The following is an 18,374-nucleotide window of genomic DNA, read 5'->3' as shown; positions in this document are numbered from 1 at the left end:
CAGTCTCCTTGGTTTTTTTATATTTTCACTACATATCTCTTAAAAATAATAGGTTCTTTTTTTCTTTTTTCTTTTCTTTTTTCTTCCAGACAGGGTCTCGCTCTGTCATCCAGGCTGGAGTGCAGTGGCAAGTGATTATCTCATTTAGCCTCCCAAGTAGCTGAGATTACAGGCACCTGCCACCACGCCCGCCTAAATTTTGTATTTTTAGTAGAGATGGGGTTTCGCCATGTTAGCCAGGCTCATCTTAAACTCCTGACTTCAAGTGATTCTCCTGCCTCGGCCTCCCAAAGTGCTGGGATTGCAGGTGTGAGACTCTGCTCCTGGCCAGTTTCATATTTTTCTAGTTTTATTTATTTTTTACTTTATTTAGACAGAGTCTCTGTTGCCCAGGCCAGTGTACACTGGTACAACCATAGCTCAATTTAAATATATCCAAAGTATTGTACAGTAGTTCAGCTATACCTTAATAAAGCTGTTTGTTTGTTTGTTTGTTTTTGTTTTTTTGGAAACGAAGTCTTGCTCTTTTGTCCAGGCTGGAGTGCAGTGGTGCAATTTCAGCTCACTGCAGCCTCCGCCTCCTGGGTTCAAGTGATTCTCCTGCTTCAGTGACCCAAGTACCTGGGATTTCTACAGGCGTGTGCCACCATGCCTGACTAATTGTTGTATTTTTAGTAGAGAAGGGGTTTCAGCATGTTGGCCAGGCTGGTCTCCAGCTCCTGACCTCAAGTGATCTACCCACCTTGGCCTCCCATAGTGCTGGAATTAAGGCGTGAGCCACTTTGCCCAGCCCCAATAAAGCTATTAAAAAAAAATTTTTTTTTTCATTTTAGGTTTTGAGAAAGGGTCTCACTCTGTCGCCCAGGCTGGACTGCAGTGGTGTGATCAGAGGTCATTACAGCCTCACCCTCATAGGTTCAAGCGATCCTCCCATCTCATTCTCCTGAGTAGCTGGGACTACAGGCGCATGTCTCCATGCACAGCTAATTTTTATTTATTATTATTGGTAGAGATGAGGTCTTGTTATGTTGCCCAGGTTGGTCTCCAACACTTGGGCTCAAGCGATTTTCCTGCCTCTCCCTCCCAAAGTGTGATTACGGGCATGAGCCACCTTACAATGTACAACTATAGCTCAGCCATAGCCTTGATCTAGGCTCAAGCCATCCTCTTGCCTCAGCCTCCCAAGTAGCTGGGACTACAGGTATTGGCCAACATGACTGGCTTTTTTCTAGTTTTACTTTTTCAATTTTATATGGCTAGAATCATACTATATGGTTCCTTGTGTTACTGTGTCTTCAGTGTTATGTTTGAGTTTTGTATTATTGCTTTTTTTTTTAGATGGAGTCTTGCTCTGTCGCCAGGCTGGAGTGTGGTGGTGTGATCTTGGCTCACTGCAACCTCGGACTCCCTGGTTCAAGCGATTCTTCTGCCTCAGCCTCCTGAGTAGCTGGAATTCCAGGCATGCGCCACCACGCCCAGCTAATTTTTGTATTTTTAGTAGAGATGGGGTTTCACCATGTTGGCCAGGATGGTCTTCATCTCCTGACCTTGTGATCCATCGGCCTCAGCCTCCCAAAGTGCTGGGATTACAGGCATGAGCTACTGCGCCTGGCCTAACTATATAGTATTTCATTATACAGTTTAATCAGTCTTCTATTGACATTTTTCACTTGTAGTTTTTTGGCTTTTACAAACCACATTGCTGTTGTTAAAATAAAAACTTCAGACATATATATATATATATATATATATATATATATATATATGTATGTATTTTTTGAGACAGAGTCTTGCTCTGTCACCCCGGCTGGAGTGCAGTGGCACGATCTCGGCTCACTACAACCTCCGCCTCCCGGTTCAAGTGATTCTCCTGCCTCAGCCTCCCGAGTAGCTGGGATTACAGGCACCTGCCACCACGCCTGGCTGATTTTTGTATTTTTAGTAGAGATGGGTTTTCACCATGTTGGCCAGGCTGGTCTCCAACTCCTGACCTCGGTGATCCACCCACCTCGGCCTCCCAAAGTGCTGGGATTACAGGTGTGAGCCACTGTGCCCGGCCCAGACACATTAAATTTAACAGAATTTAATTGAGCAAAGAATGATTCACAAACTGGACAGCCCCCTCCAAACTTGAGTAGGTTCAGAACAGTTGCAGAGCTGCCAAGTGGTCAGATAACATTTATGGACAGAAAAAGGAAAGTGATATACAGAAAACGAAAGTGAGGTACAGAAATAGGTGAATTGGTTACAGCTCAGTGTTTGCCTTATTTGATCACGGTTTGAACAGTCAGCCACCTGTGATTGGCCACAATTCTGTGTGATTGGTAGGAGAGTAGGTTACAGTCTTTTTACAATCTGGTTAGGTACAGCTCACTATGTATGGAGAATCCTTTAGGCTGAATTTATGCAAGGAAGCAGCTTTAGGCTAAACTTAACACTCCAATCATCCTTGTATACATACTCTAGCTGCTTTAGGGCACCACCAGAGGTGAAATTGTTGAATCATTGGGCATGTATGTCTTCTACTTAACTGAAAGCACCAAAGTGGTTGTACCAATTTACATTTCAATTAAAAAGTGAGTGAGAGTTCTCATTTGCTATGTTGGACTTACAAAAAGTTCATTTGGCTGGACACAGTGGCTTACACCACTTTGGGAAGTCAAGGCAGGAGGATCACCTGAGGCCAAGAGTTGGAGACCAGCCTAGGCAACATAACAAGACCCCATCTCTACCAATAATAATAAATAAAAATTAGTTGCACATGGTGGCATTCATCTGTGGTCCCAGCTACTCAGGAGACTGAGGCAGGAGGATCACTTGAGCCAGGGAGGTTGAGGCTGTTGTAATCCCTGATCACACCACTGCAGTCCAGCCTGGGCGACAAAGTGAGAACCTTTCTCAAAAAATAAAATTTAAAAAAAATTTTAATAGCTGTATTGAGGTGTAATTGAATTACTGCACAATAATTTGGACATATTTAAATTATATGACATATAATAATCGATCTGATCTTTGTTCTGATTCTTGGCACAGAGCCTCAAAAACCCTTGGAATTTCCCAAGTGAGAGTGTCTTTGTTACGCTAATGAGGCAGCTCCTGGCAGTGCCACTAGATAGCTTCAGGATGGGGCTGGTCACTTAAATTAGAGGATTGAAACTTTCTCCCAGGAGGAGAGGGAGGCTGGAGATTGAGTTCAGTCTTGATTTTATCATTCATGCCTACGTCATAAAGCCCAGTGAATCCTGTGAACACTAAAGCTCAGGGGAGGTTAGTGGTTGGTGAACACAGTGATATGCTAGGAGGATTACATGTCCAGATTCCATGAGAAGAGTATACAAAGCTCTGTGTCCCCATCCCATCCACACACCCCTCTTCACCCCCAAGACTTTGGCTGATGTGTCTCTTCAGTTTGACTGTTCTTGAGTTACATACTTTTCTTCCACCTTGTTATTTTCTGTTTCTTTCTTTTTCCTTCTAGCTCACAGCACCTGGTATTCCCCAGTGATCTACCATCCAAGATCGAGCAGGCTCAATCTTGTTTAGGCTTCCAAGTATTTCCTTTATAATAAAACTGTGACAGTAAACATAGTGCTTTCAGGCCAGGTGCAGTGGTTCACACCTGTAATGTGTGAACCAGCACTTTGGGAGGCCAAGGTGGGAAGATCACCTGAGGGCAGGAGTTTGAGACCAGCCTGGCCAACATGATGTAACCCCATCTCTACTAAAAATAAAAAAAATTAGCCAGATGTGGTGGTATGCACCCAGCTATTAGGGCAGGCTGAGGCATGAGAATCACTTGAACCCAGGAGGTGGAGGTTGTAATGAGCCACGGTTGTGCCACTGCACTCCAGCCTGGGTGACAGCGAAACTGTTTCAAATAGATAAATAATAAATAATAAATATAGTGCTTTCATTGAGTTCTGTGAGTTATTCTAGCAAATTTTTAAACCTGAGGAGGCTATAGGAAACCTGAGATTTATAGCTGGTCTGTCAGAAATGGAAGTTGTCCCTGAGAATTGGGGCTGGCATCGGAAGTGGAGGCAGTCTTGGGAAGAACTTTGCCTGTGGGGTTCTGCGCTAAGGTGGGTAGTGTCAGAACTGAATTGAAATGTAGGACACCTATTTGGTGTCAGAGAATTGCTGTCGGGGAATAACAACCTGACAAGTTTTGACATACATACATAGCATTGAAACCATCACTTCAATTAAAGTGAACTTATCACCCTCATAAGTTTCCTCCTTTTGCTTTTTAGTCCTCTCTGCTCCCCATTTGCGCCTTGCTTCTGTCAGGTTCCTTTTATCGCGAATTAGAAGTCTTTTGTATGGGTATACCACAATGGATTTATCCATTTACCTTTCGAAGGACAGTTGGTTATTTTCAGTTTTGTGATATGCTGAATAAAGCTGTTAGGAACACTTACTTGTATTTGTGTGAAATGTTTTCAGTAAATTCTTAAGAATGGAATTTTTGGCTTAAATGTTAAATGCATCTTTAAATTTTATGAAGAACTGCCATACAGTTATCTGAAGTGGTTGTACCATTTTATATATCTACCTCCAGTGTATGTTTCTCTTGTTAAGTCTGTTCAGATCTTTTCCTCATTTTTATGTTGAGTTGGATGATTCACATACTACCTGATTTCAAAACTTTTTTATAAAGCTACAGTAATCAAAGCTATGTGGTATTGGTAAAAGGGCACAGAAAATAGGAACACAACAGAGTCCAGAAATAGGCCTACATGGTATAGCAGTTTTTTTCAACAAAGATGCCAAAACAATCCTGTAGAAAAAGAGAAAGAATAGTCTTTTTTAGAAATGAGGCTTGAACACCTCGACCCAAAAGCTTTCAGTACATACAGAAATTAACTCAGAATGAATATAGACATACATATAAAAACCTAAAACTATAAAACTTTTCCAAGAACACATCGGAAGGCCAGGCGCGGTGGCTCACGCCTATAATCCCAGCGCTTTGGGAGGCCAAGGCGGGCAGATCACTTGAGGCCAGGAGTTTGAGACCAGCCTGGCCAACATGGCGAAACCCCATCTCTACTGGAAGTAGCTGGGTGTGGTGGTGCACACCTGTAATCCCAGCTACTTGGGAGGCTGAGGCAGGAGGTTGCATTGAGCCGAGATTGTGCCACTGCACTCCAGCCTAGGCAACAGAGTGAGACTCCGTCCCAATCAGTCAATCAATCAATCAATCAATACCACAGCGGAGAAAATCTTTACAACTTTTGGTTAGGTAATGATTTCTTAGGTAGGACACACAAAGCACAAACCATAAAAGAAAATAATTGATAAAGTTAGATTACGTTAAATCCTTCATCAATTAAATTTTTCTATGCTGTTAAAGACAAGCCTCAGACTGGGAGAAAATATTTGCAATATACGTATCTGATAAAGGATTGGTACCCAGAATATATGACAGCTGAAAACACATAAGGAAAAAAGAAAAGAGATTTGGAGAGGCACGTCACCAAGAAAACGTAGAGTAGGTGGCAAATACGTGAAAAGATGCTTAATTTTGAGTTAATTTGTCTCAAAAAATATTTATAGAGTGCTGGAATGTGGTAAATATTCAGTAAATGTTAATCATTATTAATAGTATTGGTGTTAGTGTTTCTTTTTTATCAATATTATAAAAACCTAGCTGTGGGCAAAAAACTTAGTTTGATTTTTTCCTGCTCATTTCTTAAAAAAAAAAAAAAAAAAGAAAAAGAAATACTAAGACCACAATAGATAAATAGCCAGAGGGTATTAAAACACAATCCACAGGAAAAAATTCACACAGACTTACCAAGAAATTGTTTAATTCTCATAAGTGTATGATAAATTAGATGAGGTAAGAAGAGATTAGTCTACAAAGAGCCAATAGCATTTAAAAAGGCCTGAATGGCACAGGGGATTCTGACATGTTTAAGGATCTGAGAGAAAATCAGAGTCATGTTTCAAACACCAGTCAAGCTTTAGTTATGTAATTTTAAGCAGACAGGGAACTTGATATTTAAAAAGTGATTTGGAATTGCTGGAAGAGCACCCTTAATTCAGGCTTACAGGACTAGACTCCCAGAACACTTCTGGCCCACAAGGAGAGCTGAATCCTGTGCTCTAATCAGAAAGGTGGGAAAATCAGGAAGCCACCCTGGAGCTCTTAAGTAGGGACACACGTTTAGCCGTAATCCAGTGATTAGGAAGTCACCATTGCTATAATTTGGTACAGAGCCTCACACAGTTTAATAGATTAGTACCAGCACAAAATGGATGCTTCTTCCCTCTATCTTCACAATACTAACAGCCAGTTAGTAGAAAGCTGCTGTGTATGTGCATGCCCGCACACACATACACACAACACCTCACTCCATACTTGCCAGCTGACAACAGCAGAAACTACACCACCACCTCTTCTGAACTTTCACCTTCCAAATCTTGAATAAGTGCCTCTGGTGGGCTATACGAGAATTACGACTTCAACTCCATTGCAAGGGAATCTAGGAAATGTAGTTTTTATCTTTCCTGCCTCAGTACAGCACATTAAAAATGTGCACAGTAACGACATATTTAAAAAAGGGAAGAATGAATGGAATTTCATTTCTGTTCCTGTGTGGTAAAGCAAAATCTAGTGGCTTAAAATGAATAATTGTTTCTTTCAATTCTGTGAATAGACTTTGTGGTCCTTCTTTTCCATGTGGTGCCTTCTGGGGTCACTGGTTTTTTTTTTAAACAGTTTATTTTAATTTAATAACAATCTGGGAAGTCTGCATCAGCAGTTCTAGCGCAATATCAAGTGCAATTGGGAATTAAGAAATTTCAGTGGAACTGTTAGTTTAGTGAATCTCGTAGGTAAAATATATGCATGCTTTAACTTTTATTTTATTTTTCTAGAGGTAGCATTTTGTTCTGTCACCAGGCTGGAGTGCATTGGCATGATCATAGCTCACTGCAGCCTAGAACTTCTGGGCTCAAGCAGTCATCTTGTCTCAGCCTCCCAAGTAGCTGAGATTGTAAGTGCAAGCCACCATTCTTGACAATACATACATACTTTTGATAGCACACATGAACAGACCTCTCTAAAATTGCCCTCAATGAGTTCATTCTCAGCAAACTGATCTGGGTCATTCAACATGGTTTTGGTTTTGGTTTTGGTTTTGAGACGGAGTTTTGCTTTTGTCACCCATGCTGGAGTGCAATGGCACGATCTTGGCTTACTGCAATCTCTGCCTCCTGGATTCAAGCGATACTCCTGCCCCATCCTCCCGAGTAGCTGGGAGTACAGGCACCTGCCGCCATGCCTGGCTAATTTTTGTATTTTTGATTGAGGCAGGGTTTCACCATGTTGGTCAGGATGGTCTCGAACTCCTGACCTCATGTGATCCACGCTCCTCAGCCTCCCAAAGTGCTGGGATTATAAGCATGAGCCACTGTGCTTGGCTTCAGCATGGCCTTTTGATTGTTCCTCATGCTAGTGCATGTTCTCTCTTTTTTTTTGAAATGGAGTCTTGCTCTTGTAGCCCAGGGTGGAGTGCAGTGGCGTGATCTCAGCTCACCGCAACCTCTGCCTCCTAGGTTCAAGCGATTCTCCTGCCCCGCCTCCTGAGTAGCTGGGATTATAGGTGCGCACCACCAGGCCCAGCTAATTTTTGTATTTTTAGTAGAGACAGGGTTTCACCATGTTGGTCAGGCTGGTCTCGAACTCCTGACCTCATGATCTGCCTGCCTCAGCCTCCCAAAGTGCTGTGACCCACCGCGCTTAGCTCTGCATGTTCTCTTTTTGCAATAAATTCATGACCATCGGAAGATACCAGTTTGACATACATGGCATCAGGACCTTCACAGCCACCACAGGTTTTCTCCCCTTCGTTGTGTGTATTTATGAAGCTCTACTTTGCTTCTACAAGGTCACTCTTATGGCTAAGTTTAGATGGCAGCTCAATTAGGGCACCTTAGTTCTCTTCCACGTAGTCTATGTGGTATACACAGCCTCTGTTTTTTGAATAGTCTGGGATTCCTAATAGCATGGTGGGTACATTCCCATAGGGGCATTGTAATCTCAACGTACAAATGCTTATCAGGCCTGTTCTTGCATCAGGCTTGCTAATGTCTCTTTGGTCAAAATAAGTCACATGGACTGGGCATGGAGGCTCATGCCTGTAATCCCAGCATTTGGGGAGGCTGATGCAGGTTGATCATCTGAGGTCAGGAGTTGAAGACCAACCCAGCCAACGTGGTGAAATCCTGTCTCTACTAAAAATACAAAAATTAGCCAGACTTGGTGGCGAGTGCCTATAGTTCCCAGCTACTTGGGAGGCTGAGGCAGAAGAATCCCTTGAACCTGGGAGGCAGAGATTGCAGTGAGCCAAGATCATGCCACTGCAGTTTAGCCTGGGCGACAGAGCAAGACTCTGTCTTTAAAAAAATAAAATAAAATAAAAAGTCACCTGACCAAATCCAGAGTCATTGTGGAAGAAGACTATATAAGGTATACATATGAGAAGGCATTGTATCATAGCCTCCAAGATAGCTCTGAATGATCCTTATTTCCTTGTATTTACTCCCTTGTATAGTCCCCTGCAACACTGAACGGGGCTGACCTGAGTAACGGAACGGGCTGTGGTAGAAGTGACAATGTATGCTTTTCAAGGTTAGGTCGTAAAAGACTGCCACTTCAGATTTGCTCTCTTGGATCTTGCACCAGGGGAAAACCAACTGCCTTTTCACTCGAGCTGTCTAGAAAGGCCCATGTAGTGTGGAACTGAGGCCTTTCAACAACAGCAAGTGTCAACTTAGAACCGTAAGAATGAGTTACCTTCAAAACACACCCTCCACGCCCAGTCAAGCCTTCAGATAACTGCAGCCTTGACCAGGTACAGCCTCTTGAGAGATTACAGGCCCACACGACTTAGCTAAGCCACTTTCCAATTCTTCAACCACATATGATAAATACATGTTATTGTTTTAAGGCACTGAGTTTTGGGGTATTTTGTTACATAGCAATAATTAAAAAAATTTTTTTTAGCCTGGGCAACATATGGCAAAATCCCATCCTACAAAAAAAAAAAAGTACAAAACCTAGCCAGGTGTGGTGGCGTGTGCTGTAGTATCAGCTGCTCAGGGGGCTGAGGTGGAAGGAACTCTTGAGCCTGGGAGGTGGAGGTTGCAGTGAGCTGAGATTGCGCCACTGTACTCCAGCCTAGGTGACAGAGCCAGACCCTTGTCTTGAACTGCTGGGCTCAAGCGATCCTCCTGACTTGGCCTCCCAAAGTGCTGGGATTACAGATGTGAGCCACCACGTCCAGCCCTTCTCTATCTTTTGTTTCACAAACCCTGATTCTAGTTTCTTTGGATTTATCTAATTTCTCAAGATGGAAATATAGATTATTGCATTCTTTCTTTTGTAAAATACACATTTAAGATTATAAATTTCCTTTAAGTACAGTGGTAAGTGCATCCTATGAGTTTTGGTAGTTCATATTTACATTATAATTCAGTTCAAAATATTTTCTCATTTCCATTATGATTCCTTCTTTTATCAGTTATACTTCCCTAAATATTTAGGGAAGAAATAAAACCAGTCTTACTATCACACTTTTGATATACTATGTTAGAAAAAAAGAGGGATCACTGCTTATTTTGTTTCAAGCCAGTATAATTTAGTACTAAAACCTGATACAGTTGTCTTAAGAAGTTATAAGCCAGTTTCTTTCATATAATTACAAAGAAATAGAAATAATGTAATAGCAAATAAAATATAATACCTTAAAATGTTATGACCAAGTTGTCTTTATTTTAGCAATGCAAACTTGGACTAAAATAGTAAAATTAGAATGCAAACTTGAATTAAAATTAGAAAATCAGCCATTGGGATTTACTGTATTAACAGAATTAGGGAAAAAGTATGATTATCTCAATAGGTGTCAAAAAAATACGCAATAGCCCAGGCATGGTGGCTTATGCCTGTAATCCCAACACTTTGGGAGGCTGAGGCAGGCAGGTCGCTTGAGCCCAGGAGTTCGAGACCAGCCTGGGCAACATGGCAAAACCCTGTCTCTTAAAAAAAAAAAAAAAAAAAAAAAAACTTTTTTTTTTTGTTTTTTTTTTTGAGATGGAGTCTCACTCTGTTGCCCAGGCTGGAGTGCAAGTGGCACAGTCTCGGCTCACTGCAACTTCTGCCTCCCGGGTTCAAGAGATTCTCCTGCCTCAGCCTCCTGAGTAGCTGGGATTACAGTTGTGTGCTACCATGCCCGGCTAATTTTTTGTATTTTTAGTAGAGACGGGGTTTCACTGTGTTGGCCAGGATGGTCTCGATCTCCTGACCTCGTGATCTGCCCGCCTCGGCCTCCCAAAGTGCTGGGATTACAGGCATGAGCCACCTCGCCTGGTCCCCCAAATTTTTTTTTTTTTTTTTGATTAGCCAGGTATAGTGACACATGCTTGTAGATCCACCTACTTGGGAGGCTGAGGTTGGAGGACCGCTTGAGTCTGGGAGGCATAGGTTGCAATGAGCTGAGATCGCTTCAGTGCACTCCAGCCTAGGCAACAAAGCAAGTCCCTTTCTCAGAAAATAATAATAATAATAAAATTTTACACTCACGATAAAAAATCTTGGCAGAATAAAAATATAGCTTGAATATTTGACTGTGGCGACAGATTGTATTAGGGTTCTCTTAGAGGGACAGAACTAACAGGAATACACACACACACACACACACACACACACACACACGCCCCTAATAGGATATGTATAGGAGATATATGTATGTAGGATATTAATGGGATATATATATATGAGTTTATTAAGTATTAACTCACAAGGCCCCACAATAGGCTGTCTGCAAGCTGAGAAGCAAGGAGAGCCAGTCCGAGTCCCCAAACTGAAGAACTTGGAGTCTGATGTTTGAGGGCAGGAAGCTTCCAGCACGGGAGAAAGATGTAGACTGGGAGGCTAGTCCCGCCGTCCCTTTTCACGTTTTTCTGCCTACTTTATATTCGATGGAAGCTGATTAGATTGTGCCCACCAGCTTAACGGTGGACCTGCCTTCCCCAGCCCACTGACTCAAATGTAATCTCTTGGCAACACACACACAGGCACACCCAGGATTAGTTCTTTGTATCCTTCAATCCAATCAAGTTGACACTCAGTATTAACCATCACACAGATTAAGTAAACTGTGATTTATAATTAGAGAATCATTTTTAAGATCTGAGGAAATTATTGTGATTTGATACATAAAGAATTATAGTTATTTGCATAATTACAGAGAAAACAGGCCAGCATAAAGTACACAAAAATGTGAATGGTAGTTTCTGGAGTTGATAAATTATGGATTTTTCTTTTATTTTTTTTCATGATTCTTTGCATTTTATAATGATTCCAAAGTGTGCATTGGTTAATTTTATAACCATAAATAACAGCAGGTTAATTATACTTAAATGTTTTAATTAGAAATACAACTGCATTAATATAATTTTAAAATGCCTTTTTTTTTTTTTTTAAGACAGTGTCTCACTCTGTTGCCTAGTCTGGATTGCAGTGGTGTGATCTTGGCGCACTGCAGCCTCCGCCTCCTGGGCTCAAGGGACCCTCCTATCTCATCCTCCTATGCAGCTGGGACTACAGACACACGCTACCACACCCAGCTAGTTTTTGTATTTTTTGTAGAGACAGGGTCTTGCCATGTTGTCCAGCGTGGAAAATGACTTTTTATTATGAAGTGTAAAACTCATTAAAGCATGAAATGAAATAGCAATTTTAAGGAGCCTAAAGAAGGCGCCTTTAATAATAAAATATAAAAGAAGCATAGTTAATGATGTTGCCAAATATCAAATGAATTTTATTGTCCATATGGGGCCAGGAACTATCTGGGCTAGATTTAAAATGAATAATAAGAGGCTTAAGTTCCTCATAAATGAGGTGCTAGTGCAGATAATGTGCCTGAGAAGGTGATACTTGTTTATGGGTTTTTTAGACTAGCCGTTTCATGCTTGTGATCTTTTCTGAAATTCTTAAATGAAGATTTATAAAAAGTTGACTGTGAACTGTCTGGTGGCCACCGATTGCTAATGGAGATGACTTTTTTTTTTTTAAATCACATCCTCCACTGATTTCTAAATTCCAGGAGTTAATTATTTTGTGTTTTTGTACATTTTTACAGATGGTAGTGAAAACCTTTATGGATATGGATCAGGACTCAGAAGATGAAAAACAGCAGTATCTCCCACTAGCCTTGCATCTTGCATCTGAATTCTTCCTCAGGAACCCCAATAAAGATGTGCGTCTCCTTGTAGCATGTTGTTTGGCTGATATCTTTCGTATCTATGCCCCAGAAGCTCCATATACTTCCCATGATAAACTTAAGGTAAATACGGCCTTTTTCATTTTATTGTATTTTTCATTCACCACTGTTCAGAAGGTATACTTTTATATTTTACCTTTATGAACATAGGTTTCATATTAGTCTCTTCATCTTAAGAATATATTGTAAGTTGCAAAATTATTCATTCAGTTAGTATTTCCACAAATGACTGGGTTGGTTGGTTGTTTGATTTGAAGCATAGAAAGGTATAGTTCAAAACTAGTCCCTGTATGCTCAAATCCAATTTTCTGGCTAATTCATCACAAAAGCCCAGATAGCTATGTTCCAGGGATAAATAGCAGATTAATGATACTTTTTAAAATAATAGCATACCAGAATTTACATATTCATATGACTATTTTCCCCTATAAGTTATTCAGCATGCAAAACTATATGCTCATCTTGGTTGTTCTGCCTTTGTTCAAGTGTTTGTGGAACTCTTAACATTGATCTCTTGGGGAGATTTTGTATTTTGAATAATTTCATTCTTGGCAAATTTTAATCCTGTAGACTGCTTTCTTTAAAAATAGTCCTAAAATCATTTTGTATTATATTGATACTACTGTGAGTTAAAATTTCTAAAGAAAGCTTATTAAGAAATGAAAGACTATCATCATGAATCATAGAACCATTGGACTAGTCTGTTGCCTTTTTTCACGCACAACTTCGTAATCATACATCAACTTCAAAACATTGGCTAAAAATTACTATTTACTTGTAGGTAATAGTAATGGAAAATACTCATATCCAACTCCTTAAAATGAAGATAGTTTTTGCCCTGATGCAAGGTGGAGATAGTGAGTAAAGTGAAAGCATGATAGTAGAAGAAATTATAATGAGATATAGAGCCTGTGGTCCTCTCTGAAAGAGAAAGCCTAAAGATTTATAGTTTATTTTTGCTTCTAAAGAGTATAATTTTATTTGATTGGATCTTTTGAATCATTTTGAATAATGGATTAGGCCAATCCCAAGACATTCATCTAAAGGAGAATTTTCTTTTATTGTAGTTTGTACACAAATAATAAAGTTACATACTATTAGTGTGTTGTGAAAGAAAAGTATTTGTGTCTAAATTAATGTGTTTTATTTTTTTTAACAGGACATATTTTTGTTTATTACCAGACAATTAAAAGGTTTGGAGGATACAAAGAGTCCACAGTTTAATAGATACTTTTATTTATTAGAGGTAAAAAAAAAAAAACTTTAATAACTATTAACATTATTTCACATGATAGCAAATTCTTCATGTTAACTTTGTAATGTAAAATGAGTCTTTATTTTATTCAAAGCCTATAATAAAATGTCTTTTACATTTCATAAGGAAAATATTATTTTATTTTTCTTCCTATCCTGAAGAGATAAAGTATATTCTGATGGAAAAACTGTAGATTATTTGAAACTATATCTTTTGTTTGTATCTATTTCTTTCTTTTTTTTTTTTTTTTTTTGAGACGTAGTTTCACTCTTGTTGCCAAGACTGGAGTGCAATGGCGCGATCTCAGCTCACCGCAACCTCCGCCTCCCAGGTTCAAGCAATTCTTCTGCCTCAGCCTCCCGAGTAGCTGAGATTACAGGCATACACCACCACGCGTGGCTAATTTTGTATTTTTAGTAGAGACGGGGTTTCTCCATGTTGAGGCTGGTCTCAAACTCCTGACCTCAGGTGATCCGCCCACCTTGGCCTCCCAAAGTGCTGGGATTACAGGCGTGAGCCACCGGGCCTGGCCTCTATCTTTTTATTTTTATTATTTTCTATTCTAAAAACAGATTTTTACTGCTTCTTAAATTTTGTATGTAAATATATCTACCAACTTAAAAATATTGAGTATTTTTCAGTTTGAGAAAATTGATGCCATCAGGTATATATCTTTTTCAAGGTCAGAATATGTGATTAACACTTAAAATTTTATATGTTGAGTCTTTATAGACTTTAATATGTTTCTAACTCTAAAAATTAATTTTTACTGAGTTTTTTATTATATAACTATTCTGTATATATGTATAATTCAATAATTATTTTTATTTATTTAAGAATTTAGCTTGGGTTAAATCATATAACATCTGCTTTGAATTGGAAGATTGCAATGAAATTTTTATTCAGCTTTTTAGAACTCTCTTCTCAGTGATCAAGTAAGTTATTTATAAGCATTTCTGTTTGTCTCTTTTTCTTGATTATGTATTCAGATGTTGTATACTCTACATGTACACTAAGATATTTCAGAATTATAAGGAATTGTTTTCATTAGAAAACTTAACATAAAGGGGAAAGTAAAAATTCTGTTGTCCGAACACTGCCTTTGACCTTATACTACGAATTTTAAATTATGGTATCAATTTACTGGTTGGCTCTTCAGTCGCCCAGGCTGTCCTGGAGGCCATGGACCAGTAGAGAAGTATAAAGTGGTGCTCTTGTTTTGAAGGGACTTACTATCTAATAGAGGCAACCACATATGGTTGTAAAGCAAATCGTCTGAAACCTTACGTTAATACAATGAAGTATTAAATTATGAGGTAGAAATTATGCATATTGTATGTACCATTAGTTCTGGGAGACGTAATAGCTCAGTCTTTAAGCTCACTAACTTTGACAACTTCTTATTCTAGACCTAGAAAAAAATCTTAAACATTGCCTAAATTGGCCTTCTCTTTATAGAAATAGGGAAACTAATCCAGAGTCAGGAAGTGTAGTGGCTTGCCCAAGGACCAGTTGCTGGACAGGAGGCTCAAATTCTGATTTTAGCCCATGTTTTTTGGTTTGTGGGTTTTTTGTTTCGTTTTGGTTTGGTTTTTTTTGTGTGTGGGTTTTGTTGTTATTGTTTTATTCTGTGTGGGTTGTTTTGTTTTGTTTTTTTGAGACAGTGTCTTGCTCTGTCACCCATACTGGAGTGCAGTGGTGCCATCTTGGCTCACTGCAACTTCCACCTCCCGGGTTCAAGCAGTCCTCCTGTCTCAGCCTCCTGAGTAGCTGGGACTACAGGTGTGTGCCACCACGCCCGGCTAATTTTTGTATTTTTAGTAGAGATAGAGTTTTGCCATGTTGGCCAGGCTGGTCTAAAGCTTTTGACCTCAAGTGATCCACCCACCTCGGCCTCCCAAAGTGCTGGGTTTACAGGTGTGAGCTACCACACCCAGCCTGGTTTGTTTTTTGTATAGTAAATCAAGCACTGTTATGAGATGTGTTCTAGAGTATTACATTATATGCAAACATACCTCACGTAAGTTTTCTAGTAGTCACATTAATAGAAAAGTAAAAACAAGTGAAATTCATATTGATAATATATGTTATTTATTCCACTGTATCCAAAAGTATTTTCATTCCAACATGTGGCCCTCCTCATGTTTCACATGTTCACCAGCCATATGTGGCAAATGGCTTGCATATTGAACAGCACATTTCCAGAGTTTTAATGAATGCTATATCATATTTTCTTTTTCCTTAGATGGAATGGTAGGATTAGACATTATCCTGAAACAAACAGGAAAGGATCACTCCAGTTTGGCATAGGATAGAAGCTTGTAGAAAGATAGCATGAGAAGAAACTTCTGTGGCATTTGACTAGCAGTAAGCCCTTAAAGTAAATGATAGAACATATAAACCTTTGTGTTTGTTAGCTTTTGCTGCATTACAAAGTAACCTAAAACTTGATAGTTTAAGACAGCCACCATTTTATTTAGCTCATGATTCTGCTTGGCAGTTGATTTTATTTGGGTTGGATTTTGCACCTGTGTTTGTAGTCAGTTGGCAGGATATCTGGTCAATATCTGGCCGTTGGCTGAGGTGGGCTGAAGTGATAGAACTGGGTCACATGTCTCACCCATTCAGGAGGCCAGCCCAGGCCTGTTCTTATGCTGACTGGGTTCAAAAGTAGCAAGAAAGGGCAGGCCTCACTGTGGAAGCACTTGAAAGTGATTCTTGGCCTTATATTTTATGCTTTATTGATTTTTCATTTGTCTGTTTGAAATTCTTTAGGAGGTACTAGGATGACATTTTCAGAAAAGCCTTCTAGTTATTGAAAGCATTTTAGATGAAACTTTTGATTTTCAGTATTGGTGAGTTAAAACTTCTAGTGGCAAGGATACAGCAATAATTGCTTATGTTGGCTTATGCATTTGGGGGTGTTTAAATAGGTTTTTATCTTAGTTTGAGGAGTTTATTAAGACTTAAGGTGTGGGAGTTGAAAAAAATGTCTGCCTTTATTATTGTATACTTTTTTGTTTGTTTCCTTAAAATTTTATCACCTTTAAAAATCTGGGGCATGTAAGCAGAAGTGTTCTTTCCTTGAAGTGGACGTGTGTGTGTGTGTGTGTGTGTGTGTGTGTTGTGTGTGTGTGTGTGTGTGTTTTGAGACAGGGTCTTGGTCTGTCCCCCAGGCTGGAGTGCAGTGGCACGATCATGGCTTGCTGATGCCTCGACCTCCTGGGCTCCAGTGATCCTCCCATGTCAGCCTTCTGAGTAGCTGGGGCTACTCAGCTGGCTAATTTTTAATTTTTTTGTAGAGACAGGGTTTCGCCATGTTGCCCAGGCTAAAATTGACATTTTTAAAGGCAGAATTTAATTTACTTTTGGAATCCTAGTTGTGTAAAGACTTAATTTATTTTAAAAGGTCTTTTTTTCCTTTTCCTTTTTTTTTTTTTAATTGATACAAAGTCTCACTCTGTTGCCCAGGCCGGAGTGCAGTGGCATGATCTCTGCTCACTGCAAACTCCGCCTCCCAGTTTCAAGTGATTCTTCCGCCTTAGCCTCCCAGGTGCCCGCCACCACGCCTCACTAATTTTTGTATTTTTGTAAAGACGGGGTTTCACCATGTTGGCCAGGCTGGTCTTGAACTCTTGATGTCAGGTGATCCACCTGCCTCAGCCTCCCAAAGTGCTGGGATTACAGGTCCGAGCCACTGTGCCCGGCCTTTTTCTTTTCTTTTTAAAAAAAAGTGAATGGAAGAAAATGTAGTTTATTAGAAATTAGGTTTGTCTTTGTTTTTATAAAATACAACAGTACCTTACAACTGTTGTAATAGTCAACAAAAGGAGAAAGAAAATAGAGCAGCCAAAATTTCTCTGCCATTATTGGCACTGTCCCTCAAGTGAAAATCCTTTACATGTGAGATTGTTGTTTTAAACTAGGACGTTTAATTTCCTATTAGAAGCTTGAATTCTCTTCTTTTCCTCCTCCTACTACTTATTCTTTTTTTTTTTTTTATAGCAATAGCCACAATAAGAAGGTACAAATGCACATGCTAGATTTGATGAGTTCTATCATCATGGAAGGTGATGGAGTTACTCAAGAATTATTGGACTCCATTCTTATTAACCTCATTCCTGCACATAAGGTCTGTAAAGTATAAAGATATTCAAGGTTAATGTTTAACAGTCACGCCACACATAAGAATGAACAGTTGTTTTATGGCCATTTGCAATCCCATGTAATTGTTCCCATGACCGTTCTCCACCTCAAATAAAATAACATGCATTAGTCTTGTGGCTATTATTTTTACAAAATATATTGATTAACATATCATGTAAGAGTTTCATTCATTTAAGTGCTGTTTTCTGGAAACTGAAAATGTTTTGTATTCACACAAATAATCTGAGAATTGTAAGGGGTTAGGGGTGTTGCCTTTTGGTTAATTTTGTTTGGAAAAGAAATGTATTTCCTCCTTTTTAACATAGATGTGAAACATAGGAGTTTGGATTTCTTTCCAGAATCCGTGTCGTACCTTTTTCTTAGGTACTCTCAGAAAAAGATTTGGGCAGAAGCTATATGGTTAATGTTAAGAAGAAAAGGATGATTCAAAGGTGTATCATTCTTCCCTGTTTCCTTTTTCTATTTATCTCCACCAGATCCTCCTAAGAATCTGAAGGACTTGGCTGCCCTCAAGCTCCACCACTGGGCTCTACTCAGGCCTACCCCAGTGTTGATATTTGCTCTCCTGCTCTTTGTTCTAGTGGTTCAGTATCCTGTTATCAGACATTAGAGGAAAAATCTGTCCAATTATACTCATTCACAGAAAGATATAATTAATT

General features: G+C 39.5%; 1 protein-coding gene and 1 pseudogene across 5 annotated transcripts in view; one reads left to right on the top strand and one right to left on the bottom strand.

Moving 5' to 3' along the window:
* Nucleotides 1-18,374, top strand: part of PDS5A (PDS5 cohesin associated factor A) — a 153,350-nt gene that overhangs the window by 37,831 nt on the left and 97,145 nt on the right. For all 5 annotated transcript variants that reach the window (XM_063603530.1, XM_063603531.1, XM_055111285.2 and 2 more), the window contains exons 3-6: nt 12,153-12,356; nt 13,453-13,539; nt 14,386-14,483; nt 17,554-17,680. In XM_063603530.1, the coding sequence (XP_063459600.1) occupies nt 12,153-12,356; nt 13,453-13,539; nt 14,386-14,483; nt 17,554-17,680 (516 nt within the window). The remainder of the gene's footprint in view (nt 1-12,152; nt 12,357-13,452; nt 13,540-14,385; nt 14,484-17,553; nt 17,681-18,374) is intronic.
* On the bottom strand, nt 5,701-10,059 carry LOC103784009 (elongin-C-like; annotated as a pseudogene).

Source organism: Pan paniscus, chromosome 3, assembly GCF_029289425.2.
Source record: "Pan paniscus chromosome 3, NHGRI_mPanPan1-v2.0_pri, whole genome shotgun sequence".
Classification (NCBI taxonomy): Eukaryota; Metazoa; Chordata; class Mammalia; order Primates; family Hominidae; genus Pan; species Pan paniscus.
The sequence above is the reverse complement of the archived record's forward strand: the minus strand, read 5'-3'. Positions and strand labels throughout refer to the sequence as shown.